This window comes from Crinia signifera, chromosome 2, assembly GCF_055691185.1.
Source record: "Crinia signifera chromosome 2, ASM5569118v1, whole genome shotgun sequence".
In the NCBI taxonomy this organism is placed as follows: domain Eukaryota; kingdom Metazoa; phylum Chordata; class Amphibia; order Anura; family Myobatrachidae; genus Crinia; species Crinia signifera.
Window position 1 is genome coordinate 186,505,868 of NC_139218.1, and position 22,875 is coordinate 186,528,742.

At 45.1% G+C, this 22,875-nt stretch overlaps 1 protein-coding gene across 2 annotated transcripts in view; it reads right to left on the reverse strand.

Annotated features, from left to right (window-relative positions):
- Nucleotides 1–22,875, reverse strand: part of LOC146060304 (membrane-bound glycerophospholipid O-acyltransferase 2-like) — a 53,504-nt gene that overhangs the window by 20,203 nt on the left and 10,426 nt on the right. For both annotated transcript variants that reach the window (XM_083173349.1, XM_083173348.1), the window contains exons 4-7: nt 19,871–19,960; nt 19,710–19,765; nt 16,498–16,552; nt 12,488–12,617 (exon numbers count right to left, since the gene is read on the reverse strand). In XM_083173349.1, coding sequence (XP_083029475.1) covers nt 12,488–12,617; nt 16,498–16,552; nt 19,710–19,765; nt 19,871–19,960 — 331 coding nt within the window. The remainder of the gene's footprint in view (nt 1–12,487; nt 12,618–16,497; nt 16,553–19,709; nt 19,766–19,870; nt 19,961–22,875) is intronic.

The window sequence follows — 22,875 nt, forward strand, 5'->3', positions numbered from 1 at the left end:
CATCGATCGGTTTATGGGGGTGCCTGAAGTGCTGTCCCACCATCATGAACTTGCAGGTTTCACATCCTATACATTTATAACATCCAGGAGTTTTGGTTAGAAAGTGGCCTTTGCTGGTTGATGACTTGAACCCTGTTATGTCTGCATGGACTATATTGTCCTTAATGTTCCGTGCTCTCTTGAAGCAAGACATTGGTCTTTGATTTTTGAACATGGGTAAGTCCTTGTCTGTTTTTACTATAGGCCAAAGGGCTCTCACTGCCCTTTGTATTACGGGGCTGGATGTGTTATAGGTGTTTTTCCATGGTATGACCTGTTTTTCGTCTCTGATCTTTGGTTTGAGTAAAACCTCTCTTGGAGTGTTTTTAACCTCCTCTTTGATCTTTAATAGGTTTTTTTGGTCATAGCCTCTCTCCACGAACTTTTGGGTCATACTGTTCAGTGCCCCTTCAGTGTCTGACGGGTCACTGGTGATCCTTGCTGCTCTGATGTACTGGGATTTGGGGAGTCCCTTCAACAATGACTTGGGGTGATGGCTGTTGGCCCTTAGAAGGTTGTTGCGGTCTGTTGGCTTGGAATAGACCGCTGTATGGATGGTGCCTTCCCTCAATGTGAGTGAGACGTCCAAGTAATGGATGGTCTCCTTACTCCATGCCGAAGTGTACTTAATGACTGGGTCATTTTCGTTGAGGTTTTCCATAAGTTTCAACAATGCTGGTTCACCCCCTGTCCAGATCATGAAGATGTCATCGATAAAGCGTGTGTACATCAATATCGATGACTTGATGGCTGGATCACTGAAAAAGCTGGTTTCCTCTTCTTTGAACATAAACGTGTTGGCGAAGGAGGGTGCCACGTTGCTGCCCATGGCACACCCCCTCCGCTGCACAAAAAAATCTCCATTGAACAGGAAATAGTTCCTGATCAGTGTAAGTTCAAGGAGTTGGATAAATAAGTTAATCTCCAATTCTTCCGATTTTTCCTTAATGAGAAAGTCTCTTAACGCTTGTAATCCCTCTTTGTGGGGGATACTTGTGTATAAATTGCAGACATCTAGTGTGCATAGAATGCTGCCCTCAGGGATCTCTGGTAAAGTGCGTATTTTATTTAGAAAATCGGTTGTATCTTTGACAAATGTGGCTTGTTTGGTTACTAAGGGTTGCAAAATGACATCCAGAAACTGCGAAATGGGCTGGTATAGGGAGTCACAGGCGGAGATGATTGGTCGTCCGGGGGGATGGATGGAATCTTTATGTATTTTAGAGCTTCCCAGCGGCAGTAATGGAAAGCGATGCGCAGGATATTTACAGACAAATGCTCAAATTAAAAAACAAGGAAACGGACTTCCTATTACATGGCATCTCTCTCTCTGAATATTATAGGGAGAAGATGATACCACGGGGATTCCGCATCAGGAACACTCCAACTTTGGGACGATACGATCCAGATTTTTGCACAAAATGGGTCAATATTTTAAACAAGTGCAGTATGGACCTAATACTCTTGGTTGTTGAGCATATGGGGAATGAATTGAGAGCTACCAGAAATAAAATCAGTGACTACGAGTCCAAGTACCTTTCCCAGCTCCAACAGGATACCACAGAGGAGTGGATGAGCAAATTACAGAGACAAACCGAGCAATATAGACGAGAACTTATTAAGTTCAAAAGGAATAAGCTAAACACTGTCACTGCTGACTATGAGAACAACACGGTGTATAAATGGCTAGTGGGGGGAGACCAATATCCCAACCCCAGAAGTTCCTACCGGACGATTCAACAAAGAAAGAGCCGAACGCACGCCAGTATCATCAAACAGTGACAGTGAATTTGGCAATTTAGATTCGGACGACAACACTACCACTAATCCCACACCTCCAGCCCCGAGAGGACGCCCAAGAGGGTCCACGAAGTCAAAAAACGCGGGACGCCCTCCCGTATGGGGGGTCAATACAAGAGGATCCAGAAAACCAGACGGAGGACCAGTGAATTAGTGTACAATCTGTCGTCCAGAAATTTTGATATGCATGAAATGACCGTCTTGAACAAAGGTTTGTCTTTTGTACCAACCAATGTGTATAATGACTTTACCTGGAAACTTGAATTACACCAATTCTCACGCAAGCTTCGCCTGCGAGAGCATTTCGACAAGAAAAAAGCACCAGAAACCGTCAAGTCTATTTTTGATCCATTCCTGGCGAAGAGATCCAAGTCCAGTTTTGATCCAGCATCCACAAATGCATCATTGAAGTCCTTTACACGTTTGTTGGACCAATCGGTCACCAGATATACAGAGGCATCCCCTAAAACCCATTACAACCTCAATAGGGATGAAAAAGCAGCTCTCAAGCGCCTAAGCGAATATAGAGATGTCACGTTCAGACTGGCGGACAAGGGAGGTGGACTGGTCATCCAGGATCTAGATGACTACATCACAGAGATCCAGAGGCAATTAGGGGATAGTGATACTTACATCAAGCTTCAAGGGGACCCTACGAGTATGTACAAGCAAGAATTGGATGCCATTCTAAATCAAGCATTAACAAATGGGCATATTTCCAACAAACTTCACAAAGCCTTGTTACAACCCTATCCAGTGGTACCCGTTCTATTCACAGTGCCTAAAATACATAAAGATTCCATCCATCCCCCCGGACGACCAATCATCTCCGCCTGTGACTCCCTATACCAGCCCATTTCGCAGTTTCTGGATGTCATTTTGCAACCCTTAGTAACCAAACAAGCCACATTTGTCAAAGATACAACCGATTTTCTAAATAAAATACGCAGCTTACCAGAGATCCCTGAGGGCAGCATTCTATGCACACTAGATGTCTGCAATTTATACACAAGTATCCCCCACAAAGAGGGATTACAAGCGTTAAGAGACTTTCTCATTAGGGAAAAATCGGAAGAATTGGAGATTAACTTATTTATCCAACTCCTTGAACTTACACTGATCAGGAACTATTTCCTGTTCAATGGAGATTTTTTTGTGCAGCGGAGGGGGTGTGCCATGGGCAGCAACGTGGCACCCTCCTTCGCCAACACGTTTATGTTCAAAGAAGAGGAAACCAGCTTTTTCAGTGATCCAGCCATCAAGTCATCGATATTGATGTACACACGCTTTATCGATGACATCTTCATGATCTGGACAGGGGGTGAACCAGCATTGTTGAAACTTATGGAAAACCTCAACGAAAATGACCCAGTCATTAAGTACACTTCGGCATGGAGTAAGGAGACCATCCATTACTTGGACGTCTCACTCACATTGAGGGAAGGCACCATCCATACAGCGGTCTATTCCAAGCCAACAGACCGCAACAACCTTCTAAGGGCCAACAGCCATCACCCCAAGTCATTGTTGAAGGGACTCCCCAAATCCCAGTACATCTGAGCAGCAAGGATCACCAGTGACCCGTCAGACACTGAAGGGGCACTGAACAGTATGACCCAAAAGTTCGTGGAGAGAGGCTATGACCAAAAAAACCTATTAAAGATCAAAGAGGAGGTTAAAAACACTCCAAGAGAGGTTTTACTCAAACCAAAGATCAGAGACGAAAAACAGGTCATACCATGGAAAAACACCTATAACACATCCAGCCCCGTAATACAAAGGGCAGTGAGAGCCCTTTGGCCTATAGTAAAAACAGACAAGGACTTACCCATGTTCAAAAATCAAAGACCAATGTCTTGCTTCAAGAGAGCACGGAACATTAAGGACAATATAGTCCATGCAGACATAACAGGGTTCAAGTCATCAACCAGCAAAGGCCACTTTCTAACCAAAACTCCTGGATGTTATAAATGTATAGGATGTGAAACCTGCAAGTTCATGATGGTGGGACAGCACTTCAGGCACCCCCATAAACCGATCGATGTAAGGATCAACCATGTTCTGACATGCTCAAGCACGCACATCGTGTATATCATCGTCTGTCCTTGTAATAAGTATTATGTGGGTAAAACCACCCGCAGTATGAAAGAACGAATGGCGATGCATCGCACGTCGATAAAACAGGCATTATCCGGTAAAAACATCGATCAACCGGTGGCAAAACATTACAAGGACAGTGGCCATACGATGTCACAGTTAAGATACATGGTGATCGACCACATCCCGCCCTCCTTACGCGGAGGAGACAGGGGAAGTAAACTTCTTCGCCTCGAGGCTAAAAAAATCTTCACCCTCGATACCATCAACCCAAAAGGGTTAAATGAGAGGATGCCCTGGAACGTATTTTGAAAGCGAGGATACCAAGAATACAACCATAAGGGATCCACCCCCTAAACATCCAGAAGAAGAATTCATTTCAGATGGCCCCACTGCCATTTAGTTATTTCCAACAGTATTATAACTCCATATTCCCCCCTCCCCCCCCCCCCTTTTTTTCCCGACAGAATGTTTCTAACAGAACCCCATTCAGTTCTTCATTAGCGTTATGTTTAAAGAAGAACACATTGGATCATCCACCCATCAGTAACCACAATGGAACTGTACACAACATCAGATTGGGACTTTGTCTCAGCCGTCTGCAACCTGCCCCCTCCCTTTATTATTATAACACTGCTCCATAGAGTGTTAGCATTTTCCAGTAATATCAGCATGTTTTTAAATTTTTGTTCTTTTTTTCTTATTCAATTATCACCTTTAACATCCGTGCACTTATCTCAAGCACAGAGCACATTCAATATGCATGTTCTATTGTTCCTGAACGGCACCTCTTGGGACACTAACAGACCAACTATGCTTGCACAAATGTACACTTTATTTATGTCTTTTTTGCATCACAATATTGCCTTCTAGTTATATTTGTTTCACGCTTGTTTCTGCACGCAGGCATTAGCAGCCGCCCAAGGCTGGAGCGCACGTCGTACAGGAGGTTGCCATGGCAGCGCAACGCGTCACCATGACAACTGGACGCCGACAGCTCAGCCAGCCCTCCTGACCCGTGCACCCGGAAACACTGGAGGCGGAAGCGCCGGAAGTACAACGAGGTGCGCGAGGGAACGTGGGGAGCGTGGGACGGCAGCATGACCTGACACAATCACCTCTATTTAAGGTAAGACCAGCACTTTACTCATTGTTCACACCTTGACAAAGGGGCTCAGCGCCTCGAAACGTCGGACACCCTGTGACACGTTTTTTTGATGTTTTGACTTTAATACAAATTTTATTGACTTCAAATCCGTGAGTGCCGCCTGCTTTATTCAGCAAATATCCATTGTTTTTGGAAGGCACCTCGGTCATCAGTGGACCAGTAACCAGAGTGCCGACCGACCCTCTACATATATATATATATATATATATATATATATATATATATATATTTTACTTGAGTTGGAGAGAGTGCTGGTCCATCCCGCTGCTATATATATATATATATATATATATATATATATATATATATATATATATATATATATATATATATATATATATATATATATATATATATATATATATAGCGATCTGCTGGCACACTTCCAATCTCATTCAGCTGCCCTGGTGCCGGCTCAGAATGAAATAGTATAGGAATGCTTGAATGGCCGCACTCATGGGACTTTGCTCACCGTACTTCAAATCAACACGCAGGAGCTTAGACTCAGTCTAAGCCTGAGGACGGGATAATAAATCTTATATATACATATATATATATATATATATATATATACACACACACACACACACAATTTACTTCATTTAATATTCTGTTTTAAATTTATCAACAAGAAACTTTTGACCTAGGGGTGCCGATAAAATATTCTGATACTCTAGGCCGTGATTCACAAAGGTTTGGGAACCACTGCATTAGACTATTGCTGTGAACACACAGTGCGATCCAGTGTCATTTTCGATTAGATATGGACTATATAGTCCAAATCGCATCAAAAGTGACCCTGAATCGCAGTGTTAGCTGCATTTGATGCAGATTCGATCCTGATGAGCATTTATCTAATTTATGGACGACGATTCCATTTGATACCTCTATCTGTATGACAGATCTTCTGACATCGAAGGGTACGTACCCTCTCTGAGGTTAATTACGTAACCATCTGTTCACCCACATCATATCGTTACATGCTCACTCCTCTCTGATTATATGTATGTATATTTTTAATATTTTAGACGTCTTCATAGCGTCATAAGAAGTTTTTTTAAAAACTCTATGTTTACCTTCTAAGCTCAGAATCTCGGTATGTATATACAATAGTACATACCGATAAGTACACACATTGTAAATAACCTTAATCATCTAAAGGGTTGTTTATATATTCTCATAGAGTCTATTACCCCTGAAGAAGTCGTTCTTCGACGAAACGCGTTGGAACTCGACTCACCGGAAAACTCTGTACTATCAAATTATGTTGAATGTTAACAGTGTCTGACATCAATTATGTAATCTATGTTTTAAATAAAATTCTTTTACAAACTGTAAAAATTCGTACCCACTACTGAATATCACACTAAGGTGGAGGTTCTGTATTAGCGCTCTCTTTATCCATTTCTTTTCACACATTTCTCTTGATGTTGTCCTCCACTAACAGGGAGGTCTTATAGAGTAGCTGCCGATCATAGCGCAAATGAAAGTCTTTTTCTTACACACACACATATATATATATATATATATATATATATATATATATATATGTAGAAGAAACAGCGGCACTCAAAGGGTCTTGTGTAGGTATAAATCTTGTATTTCCATCAAGGTAACTAGCAACGATAAACATCAAATAAGTACACTGTACATGGTTCAAATACTCCGACGTTTCAATGCTACAAGCATTTTTTTCAAGGAGACATGTCGGTACATAGTATACACTTGTAAAGAAACTTTTGACCTAGGGGTGCTGATAAAAATATTCTGATACTCTAGGCCGTGATTTACAAAGGTTTGGGAACCACTGCATTAGACTATTGCTGTGAACACACAGTGCGATCCAGTGTCATTTTCGATTAGATTTGGACTATATAGTCCAAATCGCATCAAAAGTGACCCTGAATCGCAGTGTTAGCTGCATTTGATGCAGATTCGATCCTGATGAGCAACCCTGTGGCATCGGGATTGAAAGTAGTAGACATGGCAGGCAAGTCAATTTCTTTTTTGATCTGCTAGATCGAAAGCAGTTCCAGGCTGATCAATGCAGCACCCCCCTCCCCCCACGCACCGTCTTCCCACCATCCCTACCTCCCTTCCTGCCGGCAACCCGCTGGGTCCCGATGGCTGTCGATATCGGGTCGACCCATGTGTACACCCCATATACGTTCCACAGCTATATCGTCATGGTCGGCTATACCATTAGGTAGCTTTAGGCAACTGCCTAGGATGCCGGGATCTGTGGGGGCGCCACGAGCCTGTCTATCACAAAATTAAGGATATCTATGAGGAAGACATCATTAGTGTATTTACTGCAGGTGATGACTGGAAAAGGTAAAGTAGTGATGTACATTGTAGTATAAGACATAGAATATTCAAGAAACAGTTGCATGTCCCAAATCGCCTCTATTACATAAGTTAGAGATTTCAGTTCTAAAGATGTATAGAACCGAATCATAATACAAGGTACAACTCAACTTTAGGCACAAATTTAAGTACATACATGTAAATGTTTACATGGTTAAAATACAAATTGTTCTTTTGCTATAAAGGTAATGGAGCCTGCAACCCAAAATAGGCCACAGAAACTAGTAAATGTCGTCCGCAAGAACTATCGGGGATCTCCATTGTTTCGTAACAACTCCATATTTTTCAGTGTATCTCTAATCCTCGAAGAAAGTCTACCCAGAGATGTGTGATTATAGATCTCCCAACAATCAAAACATTTTGGAGCCTTTTTTTCCTTGCCCAAAGTTGTCTCCAGCCATTTGAAATTTGTGTAATTTCCCTTTAAAAGGGTAAACGAAAGCAGGAGAATCCAATTCTGAAGGGTGGCTTCGCGAGTCACTGCACTAATTGCTAATAGTAACTTTCTGCAATCTTTTGTAACCCTCTGGCCCATAGGGATAATTCCAGAAATAGCCCATTCTCCATTAAATGGCAAATAATTTACTAGATATTCCATGGAGAAGTCATGCACCTGCAGTCAAAAGTGATGTAACAAGGGACATGTCCACAGGCAATGATACAAATCTGCCTCTGGGGGATGGCATCTAAGGCATTCCCCAGCAGAGGACATTTCTGCTAAATATTGTCTATGGGGTTACTAGTAGGTTGCTAATTATTTTTAATATGTTGACAGTTACATCCAACTGATTGATAACAGCCCTAATTGGTTGGATTATGGATCATCATAGGATAGACAGACATTAGGGCAGGCATTCCCAACCACGGTCCTCAACGCACACCAACAGTGCAGGTTTTGTAGATATCCAGGCTGGAGCACAGGTGACTTAATTAGTACCTGAGTGATTCTGATTAAACCATTTGTGCTGAAGCCTGGATATCACTAAAACCTGCACTGTTGGTGTGCCTTGAGGACCATGGTTGGGAAAGCCTGCATTAGGTCTACAAAGCATTAGGTCGACCACTGAAGGTCGACATGACTGATGGTTGACACAGGTTAGGTCGACACAGTCATTAGCTCAACACAAGCATTAGATCAACATGTGGAAGGTCGACAGTCAACAGGATAACATAGGGATTTTCACTTTTTTACCTGAATGTTGACACAGTCGACATGGACACTAAAAAAAAGGGCACCATGTCCCCTCGCATGGCTCGCTGCGCTCACCATGATTCTCCCACCACCCTAGTGGATGGTAGGGCATGAAATACCGCCTAGGGGTAACTCCTGATAGGCTGGCTCTCAACTTAGATATATTGGTAAGTGCTGTTATCATGTAGCCTTACAATAGACAATTATATGGCCCAGAATGGGTACTATTATCATGCAGTGTAGGACTTCCGGTATCAGAGAAGCCTTGACGAGGCCCGGAAGCTCATATCTTTTGCAAAATATATGTAACTAAGATCTCTGAATGGCCCTCTATTATGTTGGTTTTTCAAATCTTATTACTAATGCCCTTTGGTGTGCTGGGGGTTAAATCCCCCTCCCTTGCAGCACCTGGAGAGCATTACTACTTTGATTGAGCAGCTCTCACCACTGTTATGAAATACCACCTGTCAACTGTCGACATTTGGGTAAAAAGAGTTATAAACCCCATATTGACCTTTTGACTGTCGACCTAATGCTTGTGTCAACCGAATGTCCTTGTCGCTCTAACCCATGTTGACCTTCAGTCAAGTTGACCTTCATGCATATCGACCTTCAATCATGTCGACCTCCAAGCATATCGCCCTCCAAGCATGTCACCCTTCAGTGGTCAACCTAACATTTGTCGACCTAGTGACCGTATCCCAATGGTTAAGGGGAGTCCCAGTGACGGAGAGGAGCCACATATGTCAACACAAATATGGATCCTCAAGTGCGTTGGTCCCGGTATATTGTTGTTGATTTTTAACCATTGGAGTGCTACTGGACAAGGGGCCCAAACTGCGTGGGAGCTTGGAGATGTGACTATAAGTATGGCTGTTTGGATGCGTGGCACGTGCATGTAAATAAAATTGTACTGTTCTTGGTGTCAGTGTGCATTTATTTTAACACTGATCATGCTGTGGAATTACAAGGCAAGTGGGCCCTTTAATGCCCTGCATGCTGGGACTTATGGTTTTCCAAGTCCCTGCATGTGGAGGAGGCTTGCTAGAACTTGTTCCACAGCACAACCCAATGTTAACTTTATTGTTCTTTTTGAATATAAAAACAATCAACCCGGCAACCATAACCCATGGGTGTTGGGGACAGCACCGTGCTTCATCTTCGGGCGGGAGAAACTAAAGAAAATCACCAGAAATTGCAAGTACTTCTGGTTTGTTATAAAAATTCACACCCTATTACTAATGCCATGAGCGATTTGGTGATTTTTTAGCTGCCTATTACATTTCGCATGGGCTTAATGTGGTCATGCAGAGGTGGGGGGAAATAATTTCTCTATGTAACCTAATTAACCCCCTCCCCACATTAGGCAGAGACAGGGCCAGTGGTAGGGCTTTTGACATCCCACTGCAAACTAGAACTTTGCCTGACATGTCTGCCAGTGGGGTGGAGGGCTGTGCTGAGGGGGGTGAATTTGTCTGACATGTCTGGGGATATGATGGTCTCTTTGACGGCTGTCTATTAAGAGGAAGTATGACGGTCCTGACTGTCTGAGGAGGGGGTTTGCTGGGGGGGGGGGGGGGGGTGTATGTCTTTCCGGATATGTCAGCGTCGATGTGTTGGTATGAGCATCTGTCTGTGTGTCGGCATCAATGTGTCATCATCTATGTGTCAGCATTGTTGTATCAGTGTGTTAGTATCTGTATGTGTGTTGGCATCCTTGTTTCAGCATGTGTCAGGGTTAATGTGTTGGTGTCCATGTGTCAGCATCTGTCTGTGTCAGCACCAGTGTGTCCTCTTCTGTCCATGTGTGATTATTAGTGTGTCTGTTTGTTAGTATCTGTCTGTATGTCGGTATCAGTGTGTCAGCATATGTCAAGATTAGTGTGTTAGCATCCATGTTTCAGCATCTGTCTGTGTGTTGGCATCAGTGTGTCGTCATGTGTCAGCATTGGTGTGTCCGTGTGTGAATATCTGTCTGTGTGCCAGCATTGGTGTGTTAGGGTTAGTGTGTCAGTGTTCGTGTCAGCTACTCTGTGTAGGCATCAGTGTGTCAGGGTTAGTGTGTGTCAATGTCAGTGTGTTCATGTATATGTGTCTGTCATCTTCTGTGTGTTGGCATGAGTGTGTCAGTTTTTGTCAGTATCGGTGTGTCTGTATGTTAGCATCTGACTGTATGTTGGCATGTGTCGCGGTTAGTGTGTGTCAATGTCAGTGTGTCAACATCTTTCCAGTGCTCGAAGTGGGCTGCTATGGCTATGTTAGCATCTGACTGTATGTCAGCATGTGTCGGGGTTAGTGTGTGTTAATGTCAGTGTGTCAACATCTTTCCAGTGCTCGAAGTGGGCTGCTATGGCATACCAGCACTTCAACACTAACTGATAAACTCCTCTGCCACTGTTATTTCTCTTCAGCCCACAGCCGTCACAAGAGAGCCTTCTCCGCACCACCCAGCCACTGACACAGACTACAACCTCCTCTGCACTGCCGCCATTGCCGAACCCAACCTCCTACACCGCACAGCTGCCAAACCCAGCCTCCTCCTCCACACTGCCGATCACATTCTAAGGCAAGGTAATAATACCCTGCTGCCTTTTTCTCTCTCACCTCTATGTCCCTGCTGTCACTCTTTCTGTCCCTGCTGCCACACTCCCTGTCATTAAGTCCCAGCTGTCCCTCGCCCTGCTGTCACTTCCTGCCCCTGATGTCACTGTTTATGTCCCTACTGTCACTTTCCCTATGTTCCTGCTGTCACTCTCCCTGTTCTTGCTGTCACTCTCTCTCACTGCCACAATTCTTTTCGTGTCATCACTCTCTGCTGACCATCTTTCTATCCCTCTCCCTGTCCTTATTGTCACTGTCCCTGCTGTCACTGTCTGTCCCTTTGTCCCTGTGATCACTCTCCATGTTTTTATGACCCTGCTGTCAGTGTCTCTGTCCCTACTGTCACTCTCTCTCTGTTCCTATGTTCCCACTGTCACTCTCTCTGCCTTTTTACTGTCATTCTCTCTGTGTCGCCGCTTTCACTCTCTCTCTCTCTCTGTTGTCACTCTCCCTGTCCATTTGTCCTTGCTGTCCTCATACCATGTGGCATAATGTGTAAGGGGCACTAGTACTAACTTAGATAGCATAAGAGGTCCTACTAATGTGGTCTATATTTTGAATAAGGGGTATGTGGTGTGGTACACTACATATAAAGACACTCTTTCTAGTGACCACACCCATTTTCCTGGGGCGTGCACATAACTACTTCTTTGTTTTTCCATACCCCCACTTTTAAATTTCCACTTCGAGCACTGATCCCTCCACTAAGGCACACTTAACACCATTTTTAATGCTTTCCCATATGGTTCGTGTAATGCAGGCATGTCCAAACTATGGCCCTCCAGCTGTTGTGAAACTACAAGTCCCATCATGCCTTGCCACAGTTTTCCATTAGGGAATACTAAAACTATGGTAAGGCACTTTCTCTTATAACATCTATTAACAAAACCCTAATGGACTGTCAGGCTTCTAGTCAAACCTTTATGGACACCACCACTGGCTACCACTAGAGGATATATTGCTCTAGAAATAGAATACAGAGACAACACACACAACAGACTTTCCATACTGTACACAGTGGTGTCAAACTCATGGCCCTCCAGCTGTTGTGGAACTACACATCCCAGCATGCCCTGCCACAGATTTTATATAATGGGTTGCTAAAACTGTGGCAGGGCATGCTGGGATGTGACAACAGCTAGCGGGCCATGGGTTTGCCACCATTGCTGTACAATGAAACAAACTGCAGCTTATTTCTAACCTTACAACACTGTTCTACTTACATTCGGGTTTCTTTTCTTCTCCTCTCCATGTATAAATATCTGGTAGTCATTGAAAGAACAGAGAGGTCCAGCAAGAAGTCCTAAAAACCCCAGTGTGTAACTAAAATAAGGGAGGATTCCAGGGGGAGCACTAGACAGGAAGAAAGGAAATATGTATTAAACAATGTGGCAGAAATCTAAAAAAATTTATGATTAAAAAAAAATATATTTCTTGGGCTTATTTGACCAAATACTGTTCATTATATACATCCAAAGCATAACACTCAAAGGGGGAAATTTACTAAGATGAGAGTTCTAATTCGCAAGGGCTGTTTCTATGGGCAACCAATCAGAATCGACTTGTTATTTATTTAGAACCTTTTAGTAAATAATAGATAGTATCTGATTGGTTGTTGGTTATTACCCCCTTTGTAGCAATGTTTATAAATCATGTACTTGCCTTGAATTGTATTGTCACTGTTTTCTTGTTTTTCTCATTTGCATATAAACTTTATTATCTGCGGCTTAGCCCTCATGGTACCATATACATTTAGTATAATAATGGTAATAATAAAATTCTGGTTCTATGGGCCTGAATCGGAGATATAACCGGTTTTCTGTACTGCGTCTGTCTGTCAGGCTGTTGCCATTAGGGTTTGGCGATGAGAAGCATTTCCCACATTTCGTGAAAATGCCAAGGCCAGTATCTTTATCTTCTGATGCAGATTTATTGGCCGCTGCAATGTGAATTCCCCCGCCATCCTGAGTAACTTTGGCAGAGTTTCATGCAGAATGATCCAGTGGTGCAAATTAGGATGCAGCTGCTGATCAGAAAAAGATGCAAGAGGCGTCTACTAATACAAGACACCTCCTGCATCATTAGCACATGGGCAGATAACATAGGGCCTGATTCAGAGTTGATCACTGATCAGCGAATCTGCAAGTGGTTATGGAATGTGTACTGTACGCAACGCTCATACCTGAGAAATTGTAAGAATTGTAAATGCAATGTGTCTGGAGGTTGACTGACAGGAGGCCGGCATTTGAGAAAAAACGTCTTCCATAGTCAGTGAGTGTCAGAAAAATTGCAGGTGCGCCCAGGAATTAGGGTGTGTGACATCGCTGCCGGCCTCGATCGGCCTGTCTCAGTTGCAGATTTGTACAGAATGGAAAAGCCATTTGGTCTGCCATGTAAACTGGGTATGTATATATATATATATATATATATATATATATATATATATAATAGATATATATATAGATATGTATCCTGACTCTTGAGCTGTGAGGATGTCTGCTGATGACCTGGCTTGAGAAAGGCCACCTAGTGGCCAAAACGTAGACCTTCATGTGAATTGACTGGTAATGTACCAATATTAAAACTTCATGACAAGACTTTGGTGAGTACCCTTATTGGATTAACCATATCCTACCTTGCTATATGATTGGGACATTCTGTGTCACCTTAAAGGAGCACCCCCTATGATATTCAATGTTGGCCGTGAGTGCGGAATTTCCAAATTATATATATACAGGTTGAGTATGCCCTATCCGTGCATCCCGTATCCAAATATTCCAAAAAACGTGTTTTTTTGGAACAATTCAAGTTGTTGTTTTTGTTCCCCCCCCCCCCCCCAACCTTTTTTTAGACTTACCAAGTCCCCCGGCGTCCATGGCAGGCCTTCAGCATCCTCTCCGGCGTCTCCAGCGGTCCCAGGAGTGCACGCGCGCACTGGTGACATCACCGGCACGCCTGGGAACTCGCGAAAAGCACTCCTGGGACCGTTGGAGACGCCGTAGACGGTGATGAAGGCCTGCTGTGGATGCCGAGGGACCTCCGGGCACCACCAGGGGACAGGTAAGTATGCCTAAAAAAAATATTCCAAAAACTGGAAAATTCCCGAGCATTTCGGATATATATATATATATTTATATATCCACTTCAGTGGCACTCACGGATATAAAGCACGGTTCACTCCGCTGTAGTTACCAACGTTTCGAAATTTATTTATTTCGTCATCAGGGTATAAAAACATAATGCAATAACTCACCTTATATACCACCAGCACCAGTACACCTGCGAAAAATTCCCGGAAGTGTGCGCCCACTAGTGACGTCACAACTACCGGAGCCTGTTGCTCGGCAACTCCTCCAACAAATCAACAAAAGAAAAAAAGAAAAAAGCTAAAATGTGAATTTTTTTTTGAAAAATAGAAAAATAGCTCCAGCAAAAAGGAAGCAGGGTTGTACGGCGGTGCTGCTGGCTATAAAGTTAACAAAAGATTAACAGGTACAGTTTGACACCAAAATTAAAACAAAAAAAAACTTTTTTTTAAAAGTTCACATTCCACTTCTCCATGAAAAGATGGAGAATTGCTACACGGAGAGACACGGCGAAAATCACTCAGAAAGACAGCGAGAAGTGCACATTGAATAGGGTTGCTCGCTTTTTGAGAGCAAAAGTCTCCGTCCAACGCGAGAAAAGCACAAACTCGCCATAAAACACGGCAAATTTTTCTGATTGAATACTGCCCTTTCTCTGTGGTTTGGTTTCCTTAGGAACTAAAAGACTCTCTCTAGGCATGCTTAAAGACCTCTCTTTTGCCTGTAAGAGCGGAGTCTGCTGGTAACCCCTGACAAGGAATTTCACAATCATTTCGTCAATATGCTTCGCTGCAACAATAGGATCACTACAAATTTGACAGGCCCTAATGAATTGCGAATAAGGCAATCCATATTTTAAAGCCTTAGGATGTAAACTGGCAGCATGCAAAATTGTATTCCTGTCAGTGGGTTTACTATATAATGACGTTGTGAGTTCACCCTCGTTTATCATTACTTGCACGTCAAGGAAATTGACCATCAGGCCATCGATGTTGTACGTAAATTTAATAGGGCTGCCAGAGCTATTGTGATCACTGATGACCTGTTCAAAATACTCCTTACCGTGCCTATGTGGAAGAGGATACGTGGGGATACCGGTCACGGATCCAGAAGGTGGGATTTTTTTCTGTGCACGAGGGGGGATATAAGGTGAGCTTTTGTCTGCATGTATGATATTTGCCTGATGACGAAACGTTGTAAGGAATGTTATGAATGATTATTATCAAGGGCGTAACTACAAAAGGTGCAAGGGGTGCAGCTGCTAAGGGGCTCAGAGCTGAAGGGGGGCCCATCTTTACAGTCTCAGTTGTATGTTTAATCACCCTCGGTTGCTAAATAGGGGGCTCTTAAAAACTATTGCTATGGGACCACCGAATATCTAGTTACGCCCCTCATTATTATAATTTAACCCTTTATGACCTGCTGCATTTTTCCAGTGTATACCAGTGAGGACAATGGTAAATTAGATAACTGAGGCCCTGTGTAACCAAACAAAAAAAAAGTTAAAAGCATTTGTGCAATGCTTATTAGAGCATAGGGCCTTATTCTACTTCATTCTTTCTGACAAAATCCTTCTTAGATGGACAAAACCATGTGCACTGAAGGGGGCAGATGTAAAATGTGCAGAGAGAATTAGATTTGGGTGAGTTATTTTGTTTCTGTGAAGGGTAAATACTGGCTGCTTTATTTTTATACTGCAATATAGATCTCACTTTGAAGTAAAACCCCCACCCAAATCTAATTCTCTCTGCACAAGTTACATCTGCCCCACCTGCAGTGCACATGGTTTTGTCCATCTAAAAAGGATTTTGTCAGAAAGAGTAAACTAGAATAAGGCAAATAGTTTTAAGGTTTTTTCTATGCATTTGTGCTAACACAGTCGAATATGCTCTTTGGTACAAACATGTAGGTGTTCTGTTACAATTGTTGACATTGCTGTGTATGACTTTTCCTGTTTAACTAGTTTGATGAAAATGTTAATTGTCATCAGCTATATTCCTGTGCCAACTCTCAAGCTAATACACACGCTAGATTGGGCAGACTATGTTTGCAAGTGACCGTGAAAACCAAATAGGCTTAAAATAATATTGATCCAAATAAGAAATGTAAAAGAAGAACTGTACAATATAAAATTGGAGAAAACTTACTGAATAGCAAGGTGTCTCTGTGAGGGGCTTAGGGACTGATCACTGCGCACTGTACCTGCAATATGGTAGAGGACATCTTAGATGTACACGGACATTGCTGTACATACACAAAGACCTTATTGAATACTGACTGAGAACAACTGTCGGTTAAAATGAGCTTAAAATATTTCCATATGTTGCCGTTTTGAACGTACATCAAAACAACACAACTGTGTACTCCTTCTACTTTACAGAAATGTTTAATTCCACAAAGGTTACATTTCATTTAAGTGTGAGTAGGGAGCTAACAGGAAGTACTAAAATGGCAAGATGGAGCAACAGACTCATACATGAGAGGACCTTTATGGGTGATAATTCCTACCTCCACCCAAGCTGTGACCAGCTGTGGGAGGGGCATTTAATAATTTCCAGGTGATATGGATGACTTTGTGTCTCAGCATTTCTCTGGTCGGCATGGAGAGTCAAGCAGTCACACAACATGTTTGTAATTGGCATCCAGAATCTAAAGATATACATGCATAGGCCTAACAACGATAAATGCCTTTCTTGGGCGGGATGCTCTAAACCAGAAATGCGGTAAAATCCCCAGGGCCGGTGCAAGGAGGTTTGGCACCCTAGGCAAAACATCAAATACTGCGCCCCCCCCCCTTACTTTCCCCAACACACATGTCCCCCAGACCTGCGCTTTCCCCAACACACATGTCCCCCCAGCCCTGCACTTTCCCCAACACACATGTCCCCCAGCCCTGCACCTTCCCCAACACACATGTCCCCCAGCCCTGCGCTTTCCCCAACACACATGTCCCCCCAGCCCTGCACTTTCCCCAACACACATGTCCCCCAGCCCTGCACTTTCCCCAACACACATGTCCCCCCAGCCCTGCACTTTCCCCAACACACATGTCCCCCAGCCCTGCACTTTCCCCAACACACATTTCCCCCAGCCCTGCGCTTTCCCCAACACACATCTCCCCCCAGCCCTGCGCTTTCCCCAACACACATGTCCCCCCAGCCCTGCACTTTCCCCAACACACATGTCCCCCAGCCCTGCACTTTCCCCAACACACATTTCCCCCAGCCCTGCGCTTTCCCCAACACACATGTCCCCCCAGCCCTGCGCTTTCCCCAACACACATGTCCCCCAGCCCTGCACTTTCCCCAACACACATGTCCCCCCAGCCCTGCGCTTTCCCCAACACACATGTCCCCCCAGCCCTGCGCTTTCCCCAACACACATGTCCCCCCAGCCCTGCGCTTTCCCCAACACACATGTCCCCCCAGCCCTGCACTTTCCCCAACACACATGTCCCCCAGCCCTGCACTTTCCCCAACACACATGTCCCCCCAGCCCTGCGCTTTCCCCAACACACATGTCCCCCCAGCCCTGCGCTTTCCCCAACACACATGTCCCCCCAGCCCTGCACTTTCCCCAACACACATGTCCCCCAGCCCTGCACTTTCCCCAACACACATTTCCCCCAGCCCTGCGCTTTCCCCAACACACATGTCCCCCCAGCCCTGCGCTTTCCCCAACACACATGTCCCCCCAGCCCTGCGCTTTCCCCAGCATGTCCCCCAGCCCTGCCCTTTCCCCAACACACATGTCCCCCAGCCCTGCGCTTTCCCCAACACACATGTCCCCCAGCCCTGCGCTTTCCCCAACACACATGTCCCCCAGCCCTGCACCTTCCCCAACACACATGTCCCCCAGCCCTGCGCTTTCCCCAACACACATGTCCCCCCAGCCCTGCACTTTCCCCAACACACATGTCCCCCAGCCCTGCACTTTCCCCAACATACATGTCCCCCAGCCCTGCACTTTCCCCAACACACATGTCCCCCAGCCCTGCGCTTTCCCCAACACACATGTCCCCCAGCCCTGCACTTTCCACAGCATGTCCCCCAGCCCTGCACTTTCCCCAACACACATGTCCCCCCAGCCCTGCGCTTTCCAACACACATGTCCCCCAGCCCTGCGCTTTCCCCAACACACATGTCCTCCAGCCCTGCACCTTCCCCAACACACATGTCCCCCAGACCTGCGCTTTCCCCAACACACATGTCCCCCCAGCCCTGCACTTTCCCCAACACACATGTCCCCCAGCCCTGCACTTTCCCCAACACACATGTCCCCCAGCCCTGCACTTTCCCCAACACACATGTCCCCCCAGCCCTGCGCTTTCCCCAACACACATGTCCCCCAGCCCTGCACTTTCCACAGCATGTCCCCCAGCCCTGCACTTTCCCCAACACACATGTCCCCCAGCCCACTACTCTCCCCAACACACATGTCCCCCAGCCCACTACTCTCCCCAACACACATGTCAAACCAACCCTGCACCCAGCCACTTCCCTCATATGCATACAGTTACCTTTTGTGTATGTCTGGCATGGTCTCTAGGAGATTGTGCTGGAGGGGGGCGGAGCTACAAGACGATCTCTGTGTGAAGAGCAGCAGCAGGAAGGAAGCACTGAAGCAGAACTTCAGATCAGATTGAAGAGCAGGGACACAGACACTAGCATCACGACTGCTGGCTGCTGCTGGAAGCTGAGCGCAGCAATTTCCTGCAGTACCTGCACCCTGCCTGGCCGGGGTAACAGCATTTGAATGTGCTGGGGGAAGTGCTAGGCTCTCCTAGGACCCGATAAGTCCACTAAAATACTTAATTTTTATGATGACAGTATAGGGGCGCCCTCTAGTGGCCAGCGCCCTAGGCAGCTGCCTAAGGCTGCCTAGTGGTAGCTCCGGCCCTGAAAATCCCCGTTATCGGGGGCTTTACCACATTTCTGTATGCTCTGTTGCCACTCCTCGGTGTCAGCTCTGCAGAGGGAATTGGCAGAAAATGCTTATGGGTTTTTTACTGCTGCACTGTGTGAGGGATCCATCACGGATCCCTCCCAGCATGCCCCACGACCGGCATGCAGACGGATGCCCGGTTCTCAGTCTCGGAAATCCAGCATCGGAGCTGCATTGCAAGGGACAGCTCTCCCCATGTGTTAATAATGGCATATGTTAGAGCATATGCGATTATTAAGAATGTGGTACCCGGCAAAGGGGGGGCAATATATGTTAGAGCATCCCGCCCTTTATGAACTATATACATGACATCTGCATGCTAAGAGCTAGATATCAGACAGCAATAATGCCACAGCGTTTAATAAAGAAGGTCTGATACCTTTCTCACACCATCAAAGTGACTGTATTGTCTTACCATCATGGTATTCAAATGCCACCCTGCTTAATTTCTGGGTCAGTGTCATTAAAGCCCTAAAAAAGACAAATAAACACACAAAAAAGCTTCTTTATGACCGTGTAAATTAGATGGATAAAAAAATGATAAGTCTGTCTTTATTATATGCACAGAGTACTTACACAGTGAAGTCCAGCTTGTCCACCAAAGGGTTTGCATATCTTCGGATGTGGAAGAAAGTGAGATAGAACATGGTCAGCAACAATGTGTACCTGTTGAGAACAGCAACCAAGGAATGTTTTTAGGTTCTTTAGACACAGTTATCTGTTAAGTAACCCATTTTACTGTTAAGTAACCCATCTGTACTGTTCCAGTACAATGTATTACAATTTCAGGAGCTGTTGGTCACATTGTACAAGAGGTTTGATCTTTCCCCAAACATATAACATGTGGGTGGGGGCAAAACAATGTGACAGGTGTTGGATATAGGGACAGTGTGCAAAACATCACTGTTCAAGGCACTATAAACCTTATAAGAATCGTAAATGGCAAGGTTCTGGAACATGGGATTAGGCCTTGAAATCCTTCCAAAATGGTGGCAAAGAAAGGGGCAACTGAGGTAGGCTCTTCCTAAATGGGCTCACTTTGGGCGAGGGTATGTGAAGGCAAGGGACCACCCTGATCTAAAACAATTGCTCATTCAGGGGAATCACTGTCCATGGCAGTCGGTGTGCTGACATCTTCAGTTGGTGTCAAGGCAGTTGGATATGGAGTTTCAGAGTCTCCCAACTGGTGGTGCTGTTATAAAATCCTTAAAAACCCATAGTTGTTTGGATGTGATCCTTCTGGCCAGAATACCATGGACTCCAAAGCCTGGTATTCAGTAGAGAATGGTTTTCTCAATCTGTGGCTTGAGATTAGGTTAGGTGGTGGGAATGATGATGCATCTAGATAAAAGGTGTTCTACTAATTAAGGATCACCCTGAATATATCAGATCCATTCCTGGAGTATTTCTTTTGCAAGTACTTCATTTAATGGACTGCCCTTTCTTATAATCCCTAGGTCTTTGGATAGTGAGAACTACTGCAGGTGTGACTAATGTCCAATTGGCATGTAAAGGCCTGGAATTCACCCCACATGAATTGCATATCATTGTCAGCAAGTAGGTTGTGTAGTATGCCATAAAGCGAGAAGTCAGGTTTGAGTGTTTGAGAGTGTCGGGGTCCATAGACAATTCAACTAACTAATGCTCCTTCCTTCCTCAAAAAAAAAAAAAAAATGACATGGGTCCCCACCCCTACCCTGAGCATAACCAGCCCCGGGATCATTGAGCCAGTTCTGGTTCCCAAAATACAGTGGGGGAAAACTATAATTAAGAAAACTGCACCAGGCTCTTGGACTGGTCCTGGTTCCAAAAATACTGGAGACAAAAAGACTGGGGGTCCCCTGTATTTTGGAATAATCATCAGGCTCCAACAGCCAGCGGTGTCATGCTACAGCCAGGGGACACTTTTTATACAAGGTCCCCCAGCCGAACCATGACTGCTGTGGCTGGCCAGCCCTGGGCAGGCTACCTGTGGGAGTGGCGGCCCCTCCAATAAAGGGGTCCCCCCCAGACTTCACTCATCCAGGGCTGAAGCCCGAGACTGTCCCCGCCATACCCTGGGCTGTGGGTGGCCGGCTGATTGTTTTGATGTAAAAAAAATAAAAAATACTTTGGTTTTCACAGTAGAACTAGTAGTCACAGAAGATTTTGGCTGCTTTTCTCTAAATATAGCACATTGCCAAAAATCGCATTTTACTACATTCCACCCCTGATGTGTTTTCTAGTGCAGATTCCACACTGTTAACCTAGCCTGTGGACTACCGGAGAGTTTAGTATGAGGCTGTTTGTCTTAAGGCCCCCATACACTAGCTGATTTTGGTCAGATTTAGGCCAGATCAGTTGGATCTGGCCGAAATCGGACCAAAATCGGCTAGTTTTGATGTCCCCTCAGATCCGATGCGCGGTCCCGTGCGCATCGGATCTGCGCCGGGTGGTCGGACCTGCTGCACGTCCGACCACCCGACTTGGGACCTAGTGGGGCGGCGCGGCAGTGGAGGGAGCAGGGGGGGGCTGGGGACGCTGCGAGGGACACAGGCGGCATAGAGCCGGGCAGGAGGAGCCGGGAGCTGTCAGCACTGAATAAAACAAAAAAAAGCCCATAGAATGAATGGGCGGCCTGTGATTGGCTGAGCACTCTCTCAGCCAGTCAGCAATTGGCTGAGAGAGCGCTCAGCCAATCACAGGCTGCCCAATCATTGTATACAGTAGGCTTTTTTTTCTAGCACTGACAGCTCCCGGCTCCCTCTGCCCGGCTCTATGCCGCCTGTGTCCCCCGCAGCGTCTGTGTCCCCGCCGCGTCCCCAGCCCCCCTGCTCCCACCAGCAGCCCCCCCCCCCTGCTCCCCGGGTTTTTTACATGTGATAAATCGAGACGATTTATCACATGTAAAAAATGGCACATCAAGTGCCAATCTAATCAAGCTCCCCCGGGGAGCAGCTGGAGAAGCTCAGGGGGAAGTCGGGGGCGACTTGTCCTAAGGACAAGTCGCCCTAGTGTATGGGGGCCTTTAGGGGCAGATGATCTTGGTAGTTTAAGGTGATACTACTTTGTGGATAGGAATACAGCTGCACTTTGTTTTGATTGCGCACTCACGTGGTTAATCCTTTTTTCTTGTATCTTAGGGGCAGATGTATCACTGTAGAAGATGCCCAAAACAACAACAGTGATTTTTAAAAATTGTTCTAGATAAAATACAGAAGCTGATTGGTTCCTTTGAACTTCTACAACTATCATTTTAAGGCATGCTGCATCTCCCCCTTAGAATGGACCAGCGTGCACACTTAATTGTTTTGGACTGTTTATTTAATACATTACAATTGTTATGCTCATCAGAATGGCAACCACAGCAATTCACACAGCGTGCCAGTTGCTAATCATGATGCTGGAGATCTCACACATTAGACTAAACAATTGAGCACTTTTGTTAGACTGCTTGTGGAGCATGCAAATGTGTATTGCAGTTTCTTCTCATGCAGTACGTGTGCATGAGTTACATCATTACATCCCACACACTAGAACACTCCAAGCTTCAAAAATAATAAAGTGGAGAGTGATAAACAACCAACCAGCTCCCAACTGTC